We start from the raw sequence: 19,607 nt of genomic DNA on the forward strand, positions 1-19,607 counted from the left end.
CTGGTGTCCCCAGGGCTCTGTTCTAGGCCCTCTCCTATTCTCGCTATACACCAAGTCACTTGGCTCTGTCATAACCTCACATGGTCTCTCCTATCATTGCTATGCAGACGACACACAACTAATCTTCTCCTTTCCCCCTTCTGATGACCAGGTGGCGAATCGCATCTCTGCATGTCTGGCAGACATATCAGTGTGGATGACGGATCACCACCTCAAGCTGAACCTCGGCAAGACGGAGCTGCTCTTCCTCCCGGGAAGGACTGCCCGTTCCATGATCTCGCCATCACGGTTGACAACTCCATTGTGTCCTCCTCCCAGAGCGCTAAGAACCTTGGCGTGATCCTGGACAACACCCTGTCGTTCTCAACCAACATCAATGCGGTGGCCCGTTCCTGTAGGTTCATGCTCTACAACATCCGCAGAGTACGACCCTGCCTCACACAGGAAGCGGCGCAGGTCCTAATCCAGGCACTTGTCATCTCCCGTCTGGATTACTGCAACTCGCTGTTGGCTGGGCTCCCTGCCTGTGCCATTAAACCCCTACAACTCATCCAGAACGCCGCAGCCCGTCTGGTGTTCAACCTTCCCAAGTTCTCTCACGTCACCCCGCTCCTCCGTTCTCTCCACTGGCTTCCAGTTGAAGCTCGCATCCGCTACAAGACCATGGTGCTTGCCTACGGAGCTGTGAGGGGAACGGCACCTCAGTACCTCCAGGCTCTGATCAAGCCCTACACCCAAACAAGGGCACTGCGTTCATCCACCTCTGGCCTGCTCGCCTCCCTACCACTGAGGAAGTACAGCTCCCGCTCAGCCCAGTCAAAACTGTTCGCTGCTCTGGCCCCCCAATGGTGGAACAAACTCCCTCACGACGCCAGGACAGCGGAGTCAATCACCACCTTCCGGAGACACCTGAAACCCCACCTCTTTAAGGAATACCTAGGATAGGATAAGTATTCCCTCTCACCCCCCCCTTTAAGATTTAGATGCACTATTGTAAAGTGACTGTTCCACTGGATGTCATAAGGTGAATGCACCAATTTGTAAGTCGCTCTGGATAAGAGCGTCTGCTAAATTACTTAAATGTAATGTAAATGTAAATGTGAGGGGGTGGGGAAGGTGAGGGGGTGGGGGGATGGAGTGGGGAAGGTGAGGGGGTGGGGGGATGGAGTGGGGAAGGTGAGGAGGTGGGGGGATGGAGTGGGGAAGGTGAGGAGGTGGGGGGATGGAGTGGGGAAGGTGAGGAGGTGGGGGGATGGAGTGGGGAAGGTGAGGAGGTGGGGGGATGGAGTGGGGAAGGTGAGGAGGTGGGGGATGGAGTGGGGAAGGTGAGGGGGTGGGGGGATGGAGTGGGGAGGGGGTGGGGGATGGAGTGGGGAAGTTGAGGGAGTGGGGAAGGTGAGGAGGTGGGGGGATGGAGTGGGGAAGGTGAGGGGGTGGGGGATGGAGTGGGGAAGGTGAGGAGGTACGAGGACGGAGTGGGGAAGGTGTGGAGGTAGGAGTGGGGAAGGTGAGGGGGTGGGGGGATGGAGTGGGGAAGGTAAGGGGGTGGGGGATGGAGTGGGGAAGGTGAGGAGGTACGAGGACGGAGGGGGAATGTGAGGGGGTAGGAGGATGGAGTGGGGAAGGTGAGGAGGTGGGGGAAGGTGAGGGGGTGGGGGGATGGAGTGGGGAAGGTGAGGAGGTGGGGGAAGGTGAGGGGGTGGGGGGATGGAGTGGGGAAGGTGAGGAGGTGGGGGATGGAGTGGGGAAGGTGAGGAGGTGGGGGAAGGTGAGGGGGTGGGGGGATGGAGTGGGGAAGGTGAGGGGGTGGGGAAGGTGAGGAGGTGGGGGATGGAGTGGGGAAGGTGAGGGGGTGGGGGATGGAGTGGGGAAGGTGAGGAGGTGGTGGGATGGAGTGGGAAAGGTGAGGAGGTATGAGGACGGAGGGGGAAGGTGAGGGGGTAGGAGGATGGAGTGGGGAAGGTGAGGAGGTGGGGTAAGGTGAGGGGGTGGGGGGATGGAGTGGGGAAGTTGAGGGGGTGGGGGATGGAGTGGGGAAGGTAGGGAGGTATGAGGATGGAGTGGGGAAGGTGAGGGGGTATGAGGATGTAGTAGGGAAGGTGAGGGGGTAGGAGGATGGAGTGGGGAAGGTGAGGGGGTAGTAGGATGGAGTGGGGAAGGTGTGGAGGTGGGGGATTTAGTGGGGAAGGTGGGGAGGTATGAGGATGGAGTGGGGAAGGAGAGGAGGTGGTGTATTTATTGGGGAAGGTGAGGAGGTGGGGGATGGACTGAGGAAGGTGAGGAGGTGGGGGATGGAGTGGGGAAGGTGAGGGGGTAGGAGGATGGAGTGGGGAAGGTGAGGAGGTACGAGGATGGATTGGGGAAGGTGAGGAGGTGGGGGAAGGTGAGGGGGTGGGGGGATGGAGTGGGGAAGGTGAGGAGGTGGGGGGATGAAGTGGGGAAGTTGAGGAGGTGGGGGGATGGATGGGGAAGTTGAGGGGGTGGGGGATGGAGTGGGGAAGGTGAGGAGGTATGAGGACGGAGTGGGGAAGGTGATGGGGTGGTGTATTTATTGGGGAAGGTGAGGGGTAGGAGGACGGAGTGGGGAAGGTGAGGGGGTAGGAGGATGGAGTGGGGAAGGTGAGGGGGTAGGAGGACGGAGTGGCGAAGGTGAGGGGGTAGGAGGATGGAGTGGGGAAGGTGAGGGGGTAGGAGGACGGAGTGGCGAAGGTGAGGGGGTAGGAGGATGGAGTGGGAAAGGTGAGGGGGTATGAGGATGTAGTGGGGAAGGTGAGGGGGTAGGAGGATGGAGTGGGGAAGGTGAGGGGGTATGAGGATGTAGTGGGGAAGGTGAGGGGGTAGGAGGATGGAGTGGGGAAGGTGAGGGGGTATGAGGATGTAGTGGGGAAGGTGAGGGGGTAGGAGGATGGAGTGGGGAAGGTGAGGGGGTAGGAGGATGGAGTGGGGAAGATGAGGGGGTAGGAGGACGGAGTGGCGAAGGTGAGGGGGTAGGAGGATGGAGTGGGGAAGGTGAGGGGGTAGGAGGACGGAGTGGGGAAGGTGAGGGGGTAGGAGGATGGAGTGGGGAAGGTGAGGGGGTAGGAGGATGGAGTGGGGAAGGTGAGGGGGTAGGAGGACGGAGTGGGGAAGGTGAGGGGGTAGGAGGATGGAGTGGGGAAGGTGAGGGGGTAGGAGGATGGAGTGGGGAAGGTGAGGGGGTAGGAGGATGGAGTGGGGAAGGTGAGGGGGTAGGAGGATGGAGTGGGGAAGGTGAGGGGGTAGGAGGATGGAGTGGGGAAGGTGAGGGGGTAGGAGTACGGAGTGGCGAAGGTGAGGGGGTAGAAGGATGGAGTGGGGAAGGTGAGGGGGTAGGAGGATGGAGTGGGGAAGGTGAGGGGGTAGGAGGATGGAGTGGGGAAGGTGAGGGGGTAGGAGGATGGAGTGGGGAAGGTGAGGGGGTATGAGGATGTAGTGGGGAAGGTGAGGGGGTAGGAGGATGGAGTGGGGAAGGTGAGGGGGTAGGAGGATGGAGTGGGGAAGGTGAGGGGGTAGGAGGATGGAGTGCGGAAGGTGAGGGGGTAGGAGGATGGAGTGGGGAAGGTGAGGGGTAGGAGGATGGAGTGGGGAAGGTGAGGGGGTAGGAGGATGGAGTGGGGAAGGTGAGGGGTAGGATGATGGAGTGGGGAAGGTGAGGGGGTAGGAGGATGGAGTGGGGAAGGTGAGGGGGTAGGAGATGGAGTGGGGAAGGTGGGGGGTAGGAGGATGGAGTGGGGAAGGTGAGGGGGTAGGAGTACGGAGTGGCGAAGGTGAGGGGGTAGGAGGATGGAGTGGGGAAGGTGAGGGGGTAGGAGGATGGAGTGGGGAAGGTGAGGGGGTAGGAGGATGGAGTGGGGAAGGTGAGGGGGTAGGAGTACGGAGTGGCGAAGGTGAGGGGGTAGGAGGATGGAGTGGGGAAGGTGAGGGGGTAGGAGGATGGAGTGGGGAAGGTGAGGGGGTAGGAGGATGGAGTGGGGAAGGTGAGGGGGTAGGAGGATGGAGTGGGGAAGGTGAGGGGGTATGAGGATGTAGTGGGGAAGGTGAGGGGGTAGGAGGATGGAGTGGGGAAGGTGAGGGGGTAGAAGGATGGAGTGGGGAAGGTGAGGGGGTAGGAGGATGGAGTGCGGAAGGTGAGGGGGTAGGAGGATGGAGTGGGGAAGGTGAGGGGGTAGGAGGATGGAGTGGGGAAGGTGAGGGGGTAGGAGGATGGAGTGGGGAAGGTGAGGGGGTAGGAGGATGGAGTGGGGAAGGTGAGGGGGTAGGAGGATGGAGTGGGGAAGGTAAGGGGGTAGGAGGATGGAGTGGGGAAGGTGGGGGGTAGGAGGATGGAGTGGGGAAGGTGAGGGGGTAGGAGTACGGAGTGGCGAAGGTGAGGGGGTAGTAGGATGGAGTGGGGAAGGTGAGGGGGTAGGAGGATGGAGTGGGGAAGGTGAGGGGGTAGGAGGATGGAGTGGGGAAGGTGAGGGGGTAGGAGGTTGGAGTGGGGAAGGTGAGGGGGTATGAGGATGTAGTGGGGAAGGTGAGGGGGTAGGAGGATGGAGTGGGGAAGGTGAGGGGGTAGGAGGATGTAGTGGGGAAGATGAGGGGGTAGGAGGATGGAGTGGGGAAGGTGAGGGGGTAGGAGGATGGAGTGGGGAAGGTGAGGGGTTAGGAGGATGGAGTGGGGAAGGTGAGGGGGTAGGAGGACGGAGTGGTGAAGGTGAGGGGGTAGGAGGATGGAGTGGGGAAGGTGAGGGGGTAGGAGGACGGAGTGGCGAAGGTGAGGGGGTAGGAGGACGGAGTGGGGAAGGTGAGGGGGTAGGAGGATGGAGTGGGGAAGGTGAGGGGGTAGTAGGACGGAGTGGCGAAGGTGAGGGGGTAGGAGGACGGAGTGGCGAAGGTGAGGGGGTAGGAGGACGGAGTGGCGAAGGTGAGGGGGTAGGAGGACGGAGTGGGGAAGGTGAGGGGGTAGGAGGACGGAGTGGCGAAGGTGAGGGGGTAGGAGGATGGAGTGGGGAAGGTGAGGGGGTAGGAGGACGGAGTGGCGAAGGTGAGGGGGTAGGAGTATGGAGTGGGGAAGGTGAGGGGGTAGGAGGACGGAGTGGGGAAGGTGAGGGGGTAGGAGGACGGAGTGGGGAAGGTGAGGGGGTAGGAGGATGGAGTGGCGAAGGTGAGGGGGTAGGAGGACGGAGTGGCGAAGGTGAGGGGGTAGGAGTACGGAGTGGGGAAGGTGAGGGGGTAGGAGGACGGAGTGGGGAAGGTGAGGGGGTAGGAGTACGGAGTGGGGAAGGTGAGGGGGTAGGAGTACGGAGTGGGGAAGGTGAGGGGGTAGGAGGACGGAGTGGGGAAGGTGAGGGGGTAGGAGTACGGAGTGGGGAAGGTGAGGGGGTAGGAGGACGGAGTGGCGAAGGTGAGGGGGTAGGAGGACGGAGTGGGGAAGGTGAGGGGGTAGGAGGATGGAGTGGGGAAGGTGAGGGGGTAGGAGGACGGAGTGGGGAAGGTGAGGGGGTAGGAGGATGGAGTGGGGAAGGTGAGGGGGTAGGAGGATGTAGTGGGGAAGGTGAGGGGGTAGGAGGACGGAGTGGGGAAGGTGAGGGGGTAGGAGGACGGAGTGGGGAAGGTGAGGGGGTAGGAGGACGGAGTGGGGAAGGTGAGGGGTAGGAGGATGTAGTGGGGAAGGTGAGGGGATAGGAGGACGGAGTGGGGAAGGTGAGGGGGTAGGAGGATGGAGTGGGGAAGGTGAGGGGGTAGGAGGATGTAGTGGGGAAGGTGAGGGGGTAGGAGGACGGAGTGGGGAAGGTGAGGGGGTAGGAGGATGGAGTGGGGAAGGTGAGGGGGTAGGAGTACAGAGTGGGGAAGGTGAGGGGGTAGGAGGACGGAGTGGGGAAGGTGAGGGGGTAGGAGGACGGAGTGGGGAAGGTGAGGGGGTAGGAGTACGGAGTGGCGAAGGTGAGGGGGTAGGAGGACGGAGTGGGGAAGGTGAGGGGGTAGGAGGACGGAGTGGCGAAGGTGAGGGGGTAGGAGGACGGAGTGGGGAAGGTGAGGGGGTAGGAGGACGGAGTGGCGAAGGTGAGGGGGTAGGAGGACGGAGTGGGGAAGGTGAGGGGGTAGGAGGACGGAGTGGCGAAGGTGAGGGGGTAGGAGGATGGAGTGGGGAAGGTGAGGGGGTAGGAGGATGTCGTGGGGAAGGTGAGGGGGTAGGAGGACGGAGTGGGGAAGGTGAGGGGGTATGAGGACGGAGTGGGGAAGGTGAGGGGGTAGGAGGACGGAGTGGCGAAGGTGAGGGGGTAGGAGGACGGAGTGGGGAAGGTGAGGGGGTAGGAGGACGGAGTGGCGAAGGTGAGGGGGTAGGAGGACGGAGTGGGGAAGGTGAGGGGGTAGGAGGACGGAGTGGCGAAGGTGAGGGGGTAGGAGGATGGAGTGGGGAAGGTGAGGGGTAGGAGGATGTAGTGGGGAAGGTGAGGGGGTAGGAGGACGGAGTGGGGAAGGTGAGGGGGTATGAGGATGGAGTGGGGAAGGTGAGGGGGTAGGAGGACGGAGTGGGGAAGGTGAGGGGGTAGGAGGACGGAGTGGGGAAGGTGAGGGGGTATGAGGATGGAGTGGGGAAGGTGAGGGGGTAGGAGGACGGAGTGGGGAAGGTGAGGGGGTATGAGGATGGAGTGGGGAAGGTGAGGGGGTATGAGGATGGAGTGGGGAAGGTGAGGGGGTATGAGGATGGAGTGGGGAAGGTGAGGGGGTATGAGGACGGAGTGGGGAAGGTGAGGGGGTAGGAGGATGGAGTGGGGAAGGTGAGGGGGTAGGAGGACGGAGTGGGGAAGGTGAGGGGGTAGGAGGATGGAGTGGGGAAGGTGAGGGGGTAGGAGGACGGAGTGGGGAAGGTGAGGGGGTAGGAGGACGGAGTGGCGAAGGTGAGGGGTAGGAGGACGGAGTGGGGAAGGTGGGGGTAGGAGGACGGAGTGGGGAAGGTGAGGGGGTAGGAGGACGGAGTGGGGAAGGTGAGGGGGTAGAAGAACGGAGTGGCGAAGGTGAGGGGGTAGGAGGACGGAGTGGGGAAGGTGAGGGGGTAGGAGGACGGAGTGGGGAAGGTGAGGGGGTAGGAGGACGGAGTGGGGAAGGTGAGGGGGTAGGAGGACGGAGTGGGGAAGGTGAGGGGGTAGGAGGATGGAGTGGGGAAGGTGAGGGGGTAGGAGGATGGAGTGGGGAAGGTGAGGGGGTAGGAGGATGGAGTGGGGAAGGTGAGGGGGTAGGAGGACGGAGTGGGGAAGGTGAGGGGGTAGGAGGATGGAGTGGGGAAGGTGAGGGGGTAGGAGGACGGAGTGGGGAAGGTGAAGGGGTAGGAGGACGGAGTGGGGAAGGTGAGGGGGTAGGAGGACGGAGTGGGGAAGGTGAGGGGGTAGGAGGATGGAGTGGGGAAGGTGAGGGGGTAGGAGGATGGAGTGCAGGCATAGAGAGAGGATTTGACTGAGGGATGCTGGTGAAGAGCAGGGTTTATTTAACAGCCTCTTTCACCCCTCCCTCCTTACCTTTCAGGTGTGTCAGAAGTCGGGTGAAATCTCGTTGTTGAAGCAACAGCTACGTGATTCCCAGGCGGAGGTGACCAGCAAGCTGTCAGAGCTGTTCCAGCTGAAGACCCAGCTGAGAGAGACCAGAGGAGAGCTGCAGAGCCGTGATGGACAGATAGACACGCTGAAGACAGCCCGACGACAGGGGAAAGGGAGAGTGGAGGAGAGTGGGACACTAGGGTCTCGAGGATCAGGAGGGGCATCAGGTATAGATATTTGTTTATTTAACCATTATTTAACCAGGAAAGGCCCATTGTGACCCACAGTCTCTTTTTGAAGGGAGACCTGGCCAAGACGGCAGCAACAATCAATACATTACAGAATTAAAACACACAACAACATGATCCAGCCTAAAAACAATATTTACAGTCCTCCGTAACAGTCTCCCATCAATATTTTAAATGAATTCAGTGGCACTAATATATCTAGATGAAGTATGGATTGTAGACCATTCCATGCCTCTGGTGCACAAGCAGAGAAGGCAGTCTTGCCTAATACCTTGAATGTCCTGGGGACTTTAAGTAGCAACCACCTAGCAGACCAGGTATGGTAACTGCTGGTGGTGAAGGAGACCAGACTACAGAGGGAAAGAGGGAGTTGACCCAAAAGGGCTTTGTAGACAAACACGTACAAATGTATCTTTCTGCACATATAAAGTGAGGTCCAACCTCCCATTTGGTACAAGTTGCAGTGCTGGGTGAGGGACTTGACATCTGTAATAAAGTGCAAGGATGCATGATAAACAGAGTCCAGTCTCTGTAAGACAGAGGAGGCTGCATGATAAACAGAATCCAGTCTCTGTCAGACAGAGGAGGCTGCATGATAAACAGAGTCCAGTCTCTGTAAGACAGAGGAGGCTGCATGATAAACAGAGTCCAGTCTCTGTCAGACAGAGGAGGCTGCATGATAAACAGAGTCCAGTCTCTGTAAGACAGAGGAGGCTGCATGATAAACAGAGTCCAGTCTCTGTTAGACAGAGGAGGCTGGATGATAAACAGAGTCCAGTCTCTGTAAGACAGAGGAGGCTGCATGATAAACAGAGTCCAGTCTCTGTAAGACAGAGGAGGCTGCATGATAAACAGAGTCCAGTCTCTGTAAGACAGAGGAGGCTGCATGATAAACAGAGTCCAGTCTCTGTTAGACAGAGGAGGCTGGATGATAAACAGAGTCCAGTCTCTGTAAGACAGAGGAGGCTGCATGATAAACAGAGTCCAGTCTCTGTAAGACAGAGGAGGCTGCATGATAAACAGAGTCCAGTCTCTGTAAGACAGAGGAGGCTGCATGATAAACAGAGTCCAGTCTCTGTAAGACAGAGGAGGCTGGATGATAAACAGAGTCCAGTCTCTGTAAGACAGAGGAGGCTGCATGATAAACAGAGTCCAGTCTCTGTAAGACAGAGGAGGTTACATTCATATACAACAAGTCACCATAATCAATAACAGAGAACAAGCTTCTTTCTAGCCAGAAGCGGGAAGCAAGCCTTGTTACGAAAATAAAAACCCAATTTCAATTTGTGGTTCTCTGTAGCTCAATCACTACAGCATGGCGCTTGCACTGGTAGGGTTGTCGGTTGGATTCCTGGGTCCACACATACGTTAATGTATTCAGCATGACTGCTCGTCTCTTTGGACTAAAGCATCTGTTCAATGGCAAATGTTATGTTTGATTGTTATATATTTGTGAGACTAATGTTACTGTGTTGGCTAATAAGCTAATTGGTGATCATCAAAATGTCTGTCTCTCTATCTCTCTCTCTGTCCCCCTCTTTCTCTTCCTACCCCCCCTCTCTCTCTTTATCTCCAGGCTCTACAGAGGAGCGTCTGCGAGCAGAACTGATGTTAGAGCGTTGTCAGAGCGAGGCCCAGGCTACGGCCTTCGAGCAGGAGAGACAGACGTGGCAGACAGAGAAGGAGAAAGTCATCTGCTACCAGAGAGAGCTGCAGGCCAGCTACCTGGACATGTACCACCACAACCAACTACTGGAGAGAGAACTATACCAGCTCAGAGGAGGAGGAGGAACGCTGGAGAGGGAACTGCGAGATGTGAGGGGAGGAAGAGGAGGAGAAGGAGGAGGAGAGATGGGAGATTACAGTAACGAGTCACTGGAGAGGGAACTGCGAGATGTGAGGGGAGGAAGAGGAGGAGAAGGAGGAGAGATGGGAGATTACAGTAACGAGTCACTGGAGAGGGAAGTGCAGGAGGTTAGGAGAGGAAGAGGAGGAGGAGAGAGAGAAAGAGGAGAGGAAGACAGTAAACCTCCCCCTGGTCTTCCCTGGATAGAGAGGATAGAGTCGTCTGAGATTTGACTGAGTGGACACTAGAAGGGGGGGGAATTCCAAACCAATCACTCGCCCCCTCTTCCTATCTCCTTGATGAAGACGCAGGCTTCTTACAGACTTGAAAAGACAGTGGAGATCCCAATTCCAAAACAACTCTGCACTCCTACACTCCTTGACCTGTATGAACTAGACTGAATAGTGTGCATGTATAATCAGCATTACAATGATACACCCTCTCTGGTACTGTTTATTGTAGGTTCCACTTCCTGTTTCAATTCTGCAATCAATGATAACTTCCTGTTTCAGTCCACAAATCAATGACAGCGTATTAGAGTCGAGAACACTGTACATTCGATCAAGCACGACCCTGACCAAACCTCACTTTAGAGGGCTGCTTGTATGTACAAATTATAATAATAATAATAGCCTATTTGTAAATGTTACTTAATCTAATTTAGTTCTGTGTGTATGTAATCAACCAGTGTGTTCCTCACAGCCGTTCTGTGGGCTCGTTGAAGTTCAGACACTGACTGGGGTAAAGTAAGGGTAGGCTGTGTCTCAAATAGTACCCTGTATAGTACACTACTTTTGACCAGGGTTCTGTAGTAGTAGTGCACTAGATATGGAATAGGGTGTCGTTTCAGATGCACCCTAGGACATTGTTCAAAAGGATCTAAAGGGATTTAGGTTTTGTCCCGGTGAGGTGTGGTAAGGTGTGGTGAGGTGTGGTGTGGTGAGGTGTGGTGAGGTGTGGTGTGGTGTGGTGAGGTGTGGTGTGGTGAGGTCTGGTGAGGTCTGGTGAGAGGAGGTGAGGTCTGGTGAGAGGAGGTGAGGTCTGGTGAGGTGTGGTGTGGTGAGGTCTGGTGTGGTTTGGTGTGGTGAGGTCTGGTGAGGTGTGGTGAGGTGAGGTCTGGTGAGGTCTGGTGAGGTGAGGTCTGGTGAGGTCTGGTGAGGTGAGATCTGGTGAGGTGAGGTCTGGTGAGGTGAGGTGTGGTGTGGTCTGGTGAGGTCTGGTGAGGTGAGACATTAAAAGTTGTCTTCATTCAGGGAGCGTCCAGGGAGTAGAAAGCTGTACCACTGATTTCAGTAGGGTTACAAGACCATCACACGCCAATACACGGATGCTATTACTCTGCCATTAACAAGGCTATTTTAGTTATGAGGATGACAAGTTCCTTTTGGAGGTAAAATGACCCTTTCAGAAAACTGTAATACTGTATTGAGAACGTTTTATAGAATTTATAGTTATTTTCATGTGATTCTATTTTCTCTCCCCAAATTACTATTTTGTAATCTGTATATAGTTGTCATTTGGATATACTATTGCTGCAGAAGCATGTACTGTTTGAGTAAAGGACACTTTGAATGAATAGCCAAAATACAGCCTAATATTAAAGCTCTGACTATGATTCTGCATCCCATTGGACTAATTACTGATCATTCACTTGTACCTGTCGTTGCTGTCGGAGGAAAACCTCTCCTAAACAGAAACATTGAATTAAATGGACATATTTTCCCATTAACAAACATACAATTACAAAACTTGAGAAGCTGTTTTGAATACATTTTCTTGGTCCTAGAGTCATTCAAATATTCAGAGATGACATTGAGGGAAGTTACTGCTTTCAATACAGTCCTAAGTTTGGACACATCTACTCATTTAAGGGCTTTTCTTTATTTTTTACTATTTTCTATGTTGTAGAATAATAGTGAAGACATCAAAACTATGAAATAGCACATATGGAATCGTGTATTAATCAACAAAGTGTTAAACAAATAAAAATATATTTTAGATTTTAGATTCTTCAAATAGCCACCCTTTGCCTTGATGACAGCTTTGCACACTCTTGGCATTCTCTCAACCAGCTTCACCTGGAATGCTTTTCCAACAGTGTTGAAGGAGTTTCCACATATGCTGATCACTTGTTAGCTGCGTTTCCTTCACTCTGCGGTCCAACTCTTCCCAAACCATCTCAATTGGGTTGAGGTCGGGTGATTTGGAGGCGAGGTCATCTGATGCAGCACTCCATCACTCTCCTTCTTGGTAAAATAGCCCTTACACAGTCTGGAGGTGTGTTGAGTCATTGTCCTGTTGAAAAACAAATGATAATCCCACTAAGCTCTAACCAGATGGGATGGTGTATCGCTGCAGAATGCTGTGGTAGCCATGCTGGTTAAGTGTGCCTTGAATTTTAAATAAATCACTGACAGTGTCACCAGCAAAGCACCCTGACACCATCACACCTCCTCCTCCATGCTTCACGGTGGGAACAACACATACAGAAATCATCCGTTCACCTACCTTGTGTCTCACAGAAAAAAAAATCTAAAATTTGGACTCATCAGACCAAAGCACAGATTTCCACCAGTCTAATGTGCATTGGCCGTGTTTCTTGGTCCAAACAAGTCTCTTCTTCTTATTGGTGTCCTTTAGTAGTGGTTTATTTGCAGCAATTTGACCATGAAGGCCTGATTCACACAGTCTCCTCTGAACAGTTGATGTTGAGATATGTCTGTTAATTGAACTCTGTGAAGCATTTATTTGGGGTGCAATCTGAGTTTTTTAACTCATGAACTGATCCTCTGCAGCAAAGGTAACTCTGGTCTTCTTTCCCTGTGGCGTTACCAATGAGAGCTAGTTTCATCATAGTGCTTGATGTTTTTTGCGACTGAACTTGAAACTTTTACATTTCTTGACATTTTCCGGATTGACTGACCTTCATGTTTTAAAGTAATGGACTGTCGTTCCTCTTTGCTTATTTGAGCTCTTCTTGCCATAATAAGGACTTGGTCTTTTACCAGATAGGCCTGTCTTCTGTGTACCACCCCTACCTTGTCACAACACAACTGATTGGCTCAAACACATTAAAAATAAAATCCACAAATGAACTTTTAACAAGGCACACCTGTAAATTGAAATGCATTCCAGGTGACTTCCTCTTGAAACTGGTTGAGAGAATGCCAAGAGTGTGCAAAGCTGTCATCAAGGTGGCTACTTTGAAGAATCTCAAATATATTTTGATTTGTTTCACACTTTTTTGGTTACAACATGATTCCATATATGTTATTTCATAGTGTTGATGTCTTCACTATTATTCTTCCTTCTGGTCTTCTAGACAGGGTTCCTCTTTCCAAGGGCTGTGTTCTTTTGCCCATCTTAAACTTTTCTTTTTATTGGCCAGTCTGAGATTTGGCTTTTTCTTTGCAACTCCACCTAGAAGTCCAGCATCCCGGAGTCGCCACTCCACTGTTGACGTTGAGACTGGTGTTTTGCAGGTACTATTTAATGAAGCTGCCAGTTGGGGATTTGTAAGGCATCTATTTCTCAAACTAGACACTCAAATGTACTTGTCCTTTTGCCCAGTTGTGCACCGCGGCCTCCCACTCCTCTTTCTATTCTGGTTAGAGCCCGTTTGCTCTGTTCTGTGTAGGGAGTAGGACACAGCGTTGTACCAGATCTTCAGTGTCTTGGCAATTTATTGCATGGAATAGCCTTCATTTATCAGAATAAGAATAGGCTGACGGGTTTCAGAAGAAAGTGCTTTGTTTCTGGCCATTTTGAGCCTGTAATCGAACCCACAAATGCTGATGCTCCAGGTACTCAACTAGTCTAAAGAAGGACAGTTTTATTTATTTACAGTTTTCAGCTAACACAATTGCAAAAGGGTTTTCTAATGATCAATTAGCCTTTTAAAATGATAAACTTGGATTAGCTAACACAACATGCCATTGGAACACAGGAGTGATTGTTTCTGATAATAGTCCTCTATGTAGATAGTCTATAAAACATCTGCAGTATCCAGCTACAATAGTCATTTATAACATTAACAATTCATATACTGTATTTCTGATCAATTTGATGTTATTTTACTAGACAAAAAAATGTGATTTTCTTTCAAAAACAAGGAAATGTCTAAGTGACCCCAAACCTTTGAACAGTAGTGTATATATGTTGCTTCTGAATTTATATAATAAACATTTATCAAGTGGTGGCAATTTTCTACATTAGAATTTTTTTTACGTTAGAAAGACCAACAAAATCACAGCCTATAGCTACAACTTGTAGTAACCACTGGTATGCTATACTACACTATACTGTAATGTACTGTGCTGTGCTATACTATACAACACTGAGCCCTGTAAACATACATCAACACTAGAGTCTTGTACTACATTTAGCTCAGTCTTGGTTACCTTTCCCCCATCCTCCTGGGACAGTCCTGTGTGCAGGACTGGACCACTTCTTTCCTGCTCTTCTCCTTCTCTCTTGGAGGAGAAGGTCAGAGGGGAGGGATCCCTGGCTTATTCGTCCAATGGGTTTTGAGGAGGTGAGGAGAGAGGACGCAAGGAGTATGAAACTGAGATTCTCTCAATATCTCTTGTGAAGGAGACTATTAACTGATAGGTTAGTTTTCTGTGAACTAGACTGGAGGAAGCTGCTGGGAAAATACCCTTTAGAATGTCTCGGCCTTCGATCCTTATCACCATGCACCCCTTCCCTCCCCTGTACAACCCTGGCTCACAAACACAACGCCCTTCCCTCCCTTGTCCAACCCTGGCCCCTACATACCTCCTTCCTGAGTTTGGACATTAGAGGTCAAAGGTCAGCCCAGATGGAAATGGAGGAGGATATTTGTTAGCGTAAGGAACAGGTCTTTCTATGTGAGCCAGCCAAGGTAGGCTGTAGAGAAGGGGAGTGGCTGCCCCATTTCTTTTAGAATGCAAATGTATAAATGTGTGTGTACCACAGGAGGCTGGTGGCACCTTAATTGGGGAGGACGGCTCATAGTAACGGCTGGAATTGGTATCAAACCCATGGTTTTCATGTGTTTGATACCATTCCATTTACTCCATCCCAGCCATTATGAGCCGTCCTCTCACCCACTCTCAAGTGTGTATTTGACTTGTGTAATAGCCAGGTTCATGATTTGAGCAGTTAGGAAACAGTCCTGTGTTAGACTTGATGTGTGTGTTCCCAGGGGGGGGGGGGGGGGGGGGGGGGGGGGGGGGGGCGGTCAAGCCAGACACCATCTCTCCCTCTGACTCACCATCCTCCATCTAACAATATTATATAAACCAGAGCTTAATATAACTCCACAGCTCACATAGGTGACTGTCTTCTGAGTGTGGGTTGATGATGAAATATATTAACTCATGCTTGTGTGTGTTGCTGCTCTGTATGTAGGAGAGACTACACATGTAAACTTCACTGCTTGAATTTCAAGCATTCATTGTAGGCGGCTTACAGAATTACTTATAACTATAACACACACTAGTTAAAGTCAACAGGAGGACAGTTGTTTGCGTGAGGTGACTACAGCTAGCCCAGCAGGAGACATTTCTGCAACTTCAATTCTCAGGCTGATAGGCCGTCATTGTAAATAAGAATATGTTTCACTGATTTGCCCAGTTAAATAAATAAAAAATGAACACTAAGGCATGTTTAGTATGTAGTAATGTCTCCATCTGGTGGCATCAGCAGGAAGAGCATGCGAGTCAACATCAGTGGCTAATATTGGCTCTAACAGTCCATCTTTCTGCAGCTAACCAAAACCAACCAAATATAATACTTTCCACAAACATATAAACAGAGTTGGAGTATAAAGTTTTTATTCCATTTTAAGATGCAAGTATAATATGAAACATGTTAGAGAATAAATATGTACAATACAACTTTAATAAAGACAGAGAAGCAGGTAGAAGGCCAACCAATCACACAACAACTCAACTACTGGAAATGAACCAAAGGAAGAAGCCATAACACACCTTAGTGTGGGAAAGGAGATGAATGATTGTCAACCAAAAGCAGTAAATCAAATGTAACATCAACCAAACACATGTGTGAACACACAAATCATAATATAAAACTATACCTGCTTAAAAATAAATTAAAACCTGCTTCCATCATTCATTCTGACTGGCGATCAGTGCAAAGTTGATATAATGGCTGACTACTAACACGTGTCGGCTGTTAAAGAGATGGTGGTGCAGAACTCGCTGACATCGCCATTCCATGGGCTGGTATGACATCACCACTCCATGGGCTGGTATGACATCGCCATTCCATGGGCTGGTATGACATCGCCACTCCATGGGCTGGTATGACATCGCCACTCCATGGGCTGGTATGACATCGCCACTCCATGGGCTGGTATGACATCGCCATTCCATGGGCTGGTATGACATCGCCATTCCATGGGCTGGTATGACATCGCCACTCCATGGGCTGGTATGACATCGCCATTCCATGGGCTGGTATGACATCGCCATTCCATGGGCTGGTATGACATCGCCACTCCATGGGCTGGTATGACATCACCACTCCATGGGCTGGTATGACATCACCACTCCATGGGCTGGTATGACATCACCACTCCATGGGCTGGTATGACACCGCCACTCCATGGGCTGGTATGACATCGCCACTCCATGGGCTGGTATGATATCGCCACTCCATGGGCTGGTATGACATCGCCACTCCATGGGCTGGTATGACATCGCCACTCCATGGGCTGGTATGACATCGCCACTCCATGGGCTGGTATGACATCGCCACTCCATGGGCTGGTATGACATCGCCACTCCATGGGCTGGTATGACATCACCACTCCATGGACTGGTATGACATCACCACTCCATGGGCTGGTATGACATCACCACTCCATGGGCTGGTATGACAACGGTTCGGAAAACAGAGAAGGATTGATCATGGATCCAACCCAATACTGATGTTGCTATTTTGTGGCATAATTATATTTCATAAAATATATGTTACTTGTGGTTTCACTATTTTACAAGAGACTTGATTCTAGCGATGACAAATAAAAACAAACGCAGACTTCACAGTAGTATCATTTGTTTTTGTTGAATACATCGGCCGACACATAACAAGAAACATGGCTTCCTTCAGAAAAATTATTGTTATTGGAGCTAGTTGCAAAATCAAATCAGCCAATTGACCCTCGACCTCTCCGTTGATCATCACACTGATACATGTACTGTAACCCAAAGTGACTTTCAACAATCAGGGCCTTTATTACATCATCGCCAATAGAAAGAGAAATGTTAATCATTTTTTTACAATCAGTGTTCCATTCACAAACTGTAACCACAGTCACCACCTATCAGCCAATCACAATCTCAATTAAATGTATGTGAATATGTTTTCTCAGAAGCAACTTAGCTTTACCTCTGTAATATAGAAGTTTAACTACTCTCCTGAAATCAGACAACTTCCTAAAAATAAAATTAAAATAACTGTCACATCACCCCTCTAACATCCATTAAATCATTCTAAAAAGACCCATTCTGTGTACTGAGGAAAGCCTACAGATGGATAGAGCATTCTGTGTACTGAGGAAAGCCTACAGATGGATAGAGCATTCTGTGTACTGAGGAAAACCTACAGATGGATAGAGCATTCTGTGTACTGAGGAAAACCTACAGATGGATTGAGCATTCTGTGCACTGAGGAAAACCTACAGATGGATAGAGCAGTCATCCAAAAACTCTACAACTCAACTCGATCAACATCAACTCGACAGCCTATCCCCAACATCAACTCAACTCGATAGCCTATCCCCAACATCAACTCAACTCGATAGCCTATCCCAACATCAACATCAACTCAACTCGATAGCCTATCCCCAACATCAACTCAACTCGATAGCCTATCCCCAACATCAACTCAACTCGATAGCCTATCCCCAACATCAACTCAACTCGATAGCCTATCCCCAACATCAACTCAACTCGATAGCCTATCCCCAACATCAACATCAACTCCCAACATCAACTCAACTCGATAGCCTATCCCTCAACTCGATAGCCTATCACCAATATCAACTCAACATCATCAACTCAACTCGACTCAAAATCTCAACTCGATAGCCTATCCCCAACATCAACTCAACTAGCCTATCCCCAACATCAACTCAACTCGATAGCCTATCAACATCAACCAATATCAAACTCGATAGCCTATCCCCAACATCAACATCAACTCAAACATCAACTCAACTCGATAGCCTATCACCAATATCAACACGATAGCCTGTCACCAATATCAACTCAACTCGATAGCCTATCACCAACATCAACTCAACTCGATAGCCTATCACCAACATCAACTCAACTCGATAGCCTATTACCAACATCAACTCAACTCGATAGCCTATCCCCAACATCAACTCAACTCGATAGCCTATCCCCAACATCAACTCAACTCGATAGCCTATCACCAATATCAACTCGATAGCCTATCACCAACATCAACTCAACTCGATAGCCTATCACCAATATCAACACGATAGCCTGTCACCAATATCAACTCAACTCGATAGCCTATCACCAACATCAACTCAACTCGATAGCCTATTACCAACATCAACTCAACTCGATAGCCTATCCCCAACATCAACTCAACTCGATAGCCTATCCCCAACATCAACTCAACTCGATAGCCTATCCCCAACATCAACTCAACTCGATAGCCTATCACCAATATCAACTCGATAGCCTATCACCAACATCAACTCAACTCGATAGCCTATCACCAATATCAACACGATAGCCTGTCACCAATATCAACTCAACTCGATAGCCTATCCCCAACATCAACTCAACTCGATAGCTTATCACCAACATCAACTCAACTCGATAGCTTATCACCAATATCAGCTCGATAGCCTATCACCAACATCAGCTCGATAGCCTATCACCAACATCAGCTCGATAGCCTATCACCAACATCAACTCAACTCGATAGCCTATCACCAACATCAGCTCGATAGCCTATCACCAACATCAGCTCCATAGCCTATCACCAACATCAGCTCCATAGCCTATCACCAACATCAGCTCCATAGCCTATCACCAACATCAGCTCCATAGCCTATCACCAACATCAGCTCGATAGCCTATCACCAACATCAGCTCCATAGCCTATCACCAACATCAGCTCGATAGCCTATCACCAACATCAGCTCGATAGCCTATCACCAACATCAGCTCGATAGCCTATCACCAACATCAGCTCGATAGCCTATCACCAACATCAGCTCGATAGCCTATCACCAACATCAGCTCGATAGCCTATCACCAACATCAGCTCGATAGCCTATCACCAATATCAGCTCGATAGCCTATCACCAACATCAATTCAACGGCCTATCAACATCTTCATCATCATCAACTCAACGACCGATCATCATCATCATCATCATCATCATCATCATCAACTCAACGACCGATCATCATCATCATCATCAACTCAACGACCGATCATCATCATCATCAACTCAACGACCGATCATCATCATCATCAACTCAACGACCGATCATCATCATCATCAACTCAACGACCTATCATCATCATCATCAACTCAACAACCTATCATCATCATCAACTCAACAACCTATCATCATCAACTCAACAACCTATCATCATCATCAACTCAACGGCCTATCATCATCATCATCATCAACTCAACGGCTTATCATCATCAACTCAACGGCCGATCATCATCAACTCAACGGCCGATCATCATCAACTCAACAACCGATCATCATCATCATCATCAACTCAACGACCTATCATCATCAACTCAACAACCTATCATCAACTCAATGACCTATCATCATCATCAACTCAACAACCTATCATCAACTCAACAACCTATCATCATCATCAACACAACAACCTATCATCATCATCAACTCAACGGCCTATCATCAACTAAAGGACCTATCATCATCATCATCATCTCACCGA

At 50.7% G+C, this 19,607-nt stretch overlaps 1 protein-coding gene across 1 annotated transcript in view; it reads left to right on the forward strand.

Moving 5' to 3' along the window:
• Positions 1-10,557, forward strand: part of LOC124010436 (NEDD4-binding protein 3-A-like) — a 99,112-nt gene extending 88,555 nt beyond the window's left edge. Inside the window, exons 9-10 of the mRNA XM_046322858.1 lie at positions 7,525-7,762; positions 9,360-10,557. Coding sequence (XP_046178814.1) covers positions 7,525-7,762; positions 9,360-9,862 — 741 coding nt within the window. The 3' untranslated portion in view covers positions 9,863-10,557. The remainder of the gene's footprint in view (positions 1-7,524; positions 7,763-9,359) is intronic.
• Positions 10,558-19,607: the final 9,050 nt, after the last annotated feature.

The sequence above is a fragment of the Oncorhynchus gorbuscha genome, linkage group LG23 (genome assembly GCF_021184085.1).
Source record: "Oncorhynchus gorbuscha isolate QuinsamMale2020 ecotype Even-year linkage group LG23, OgorEven_v1.0, whole genome shotgun sequence".
Lineage (NCBI taxonomy): Eukaryota > Metazoa > Chordata > Actinopteri > Salmoniformes > Salmonidae > Oncorhynchus > Oncorhynchus gorbuscha.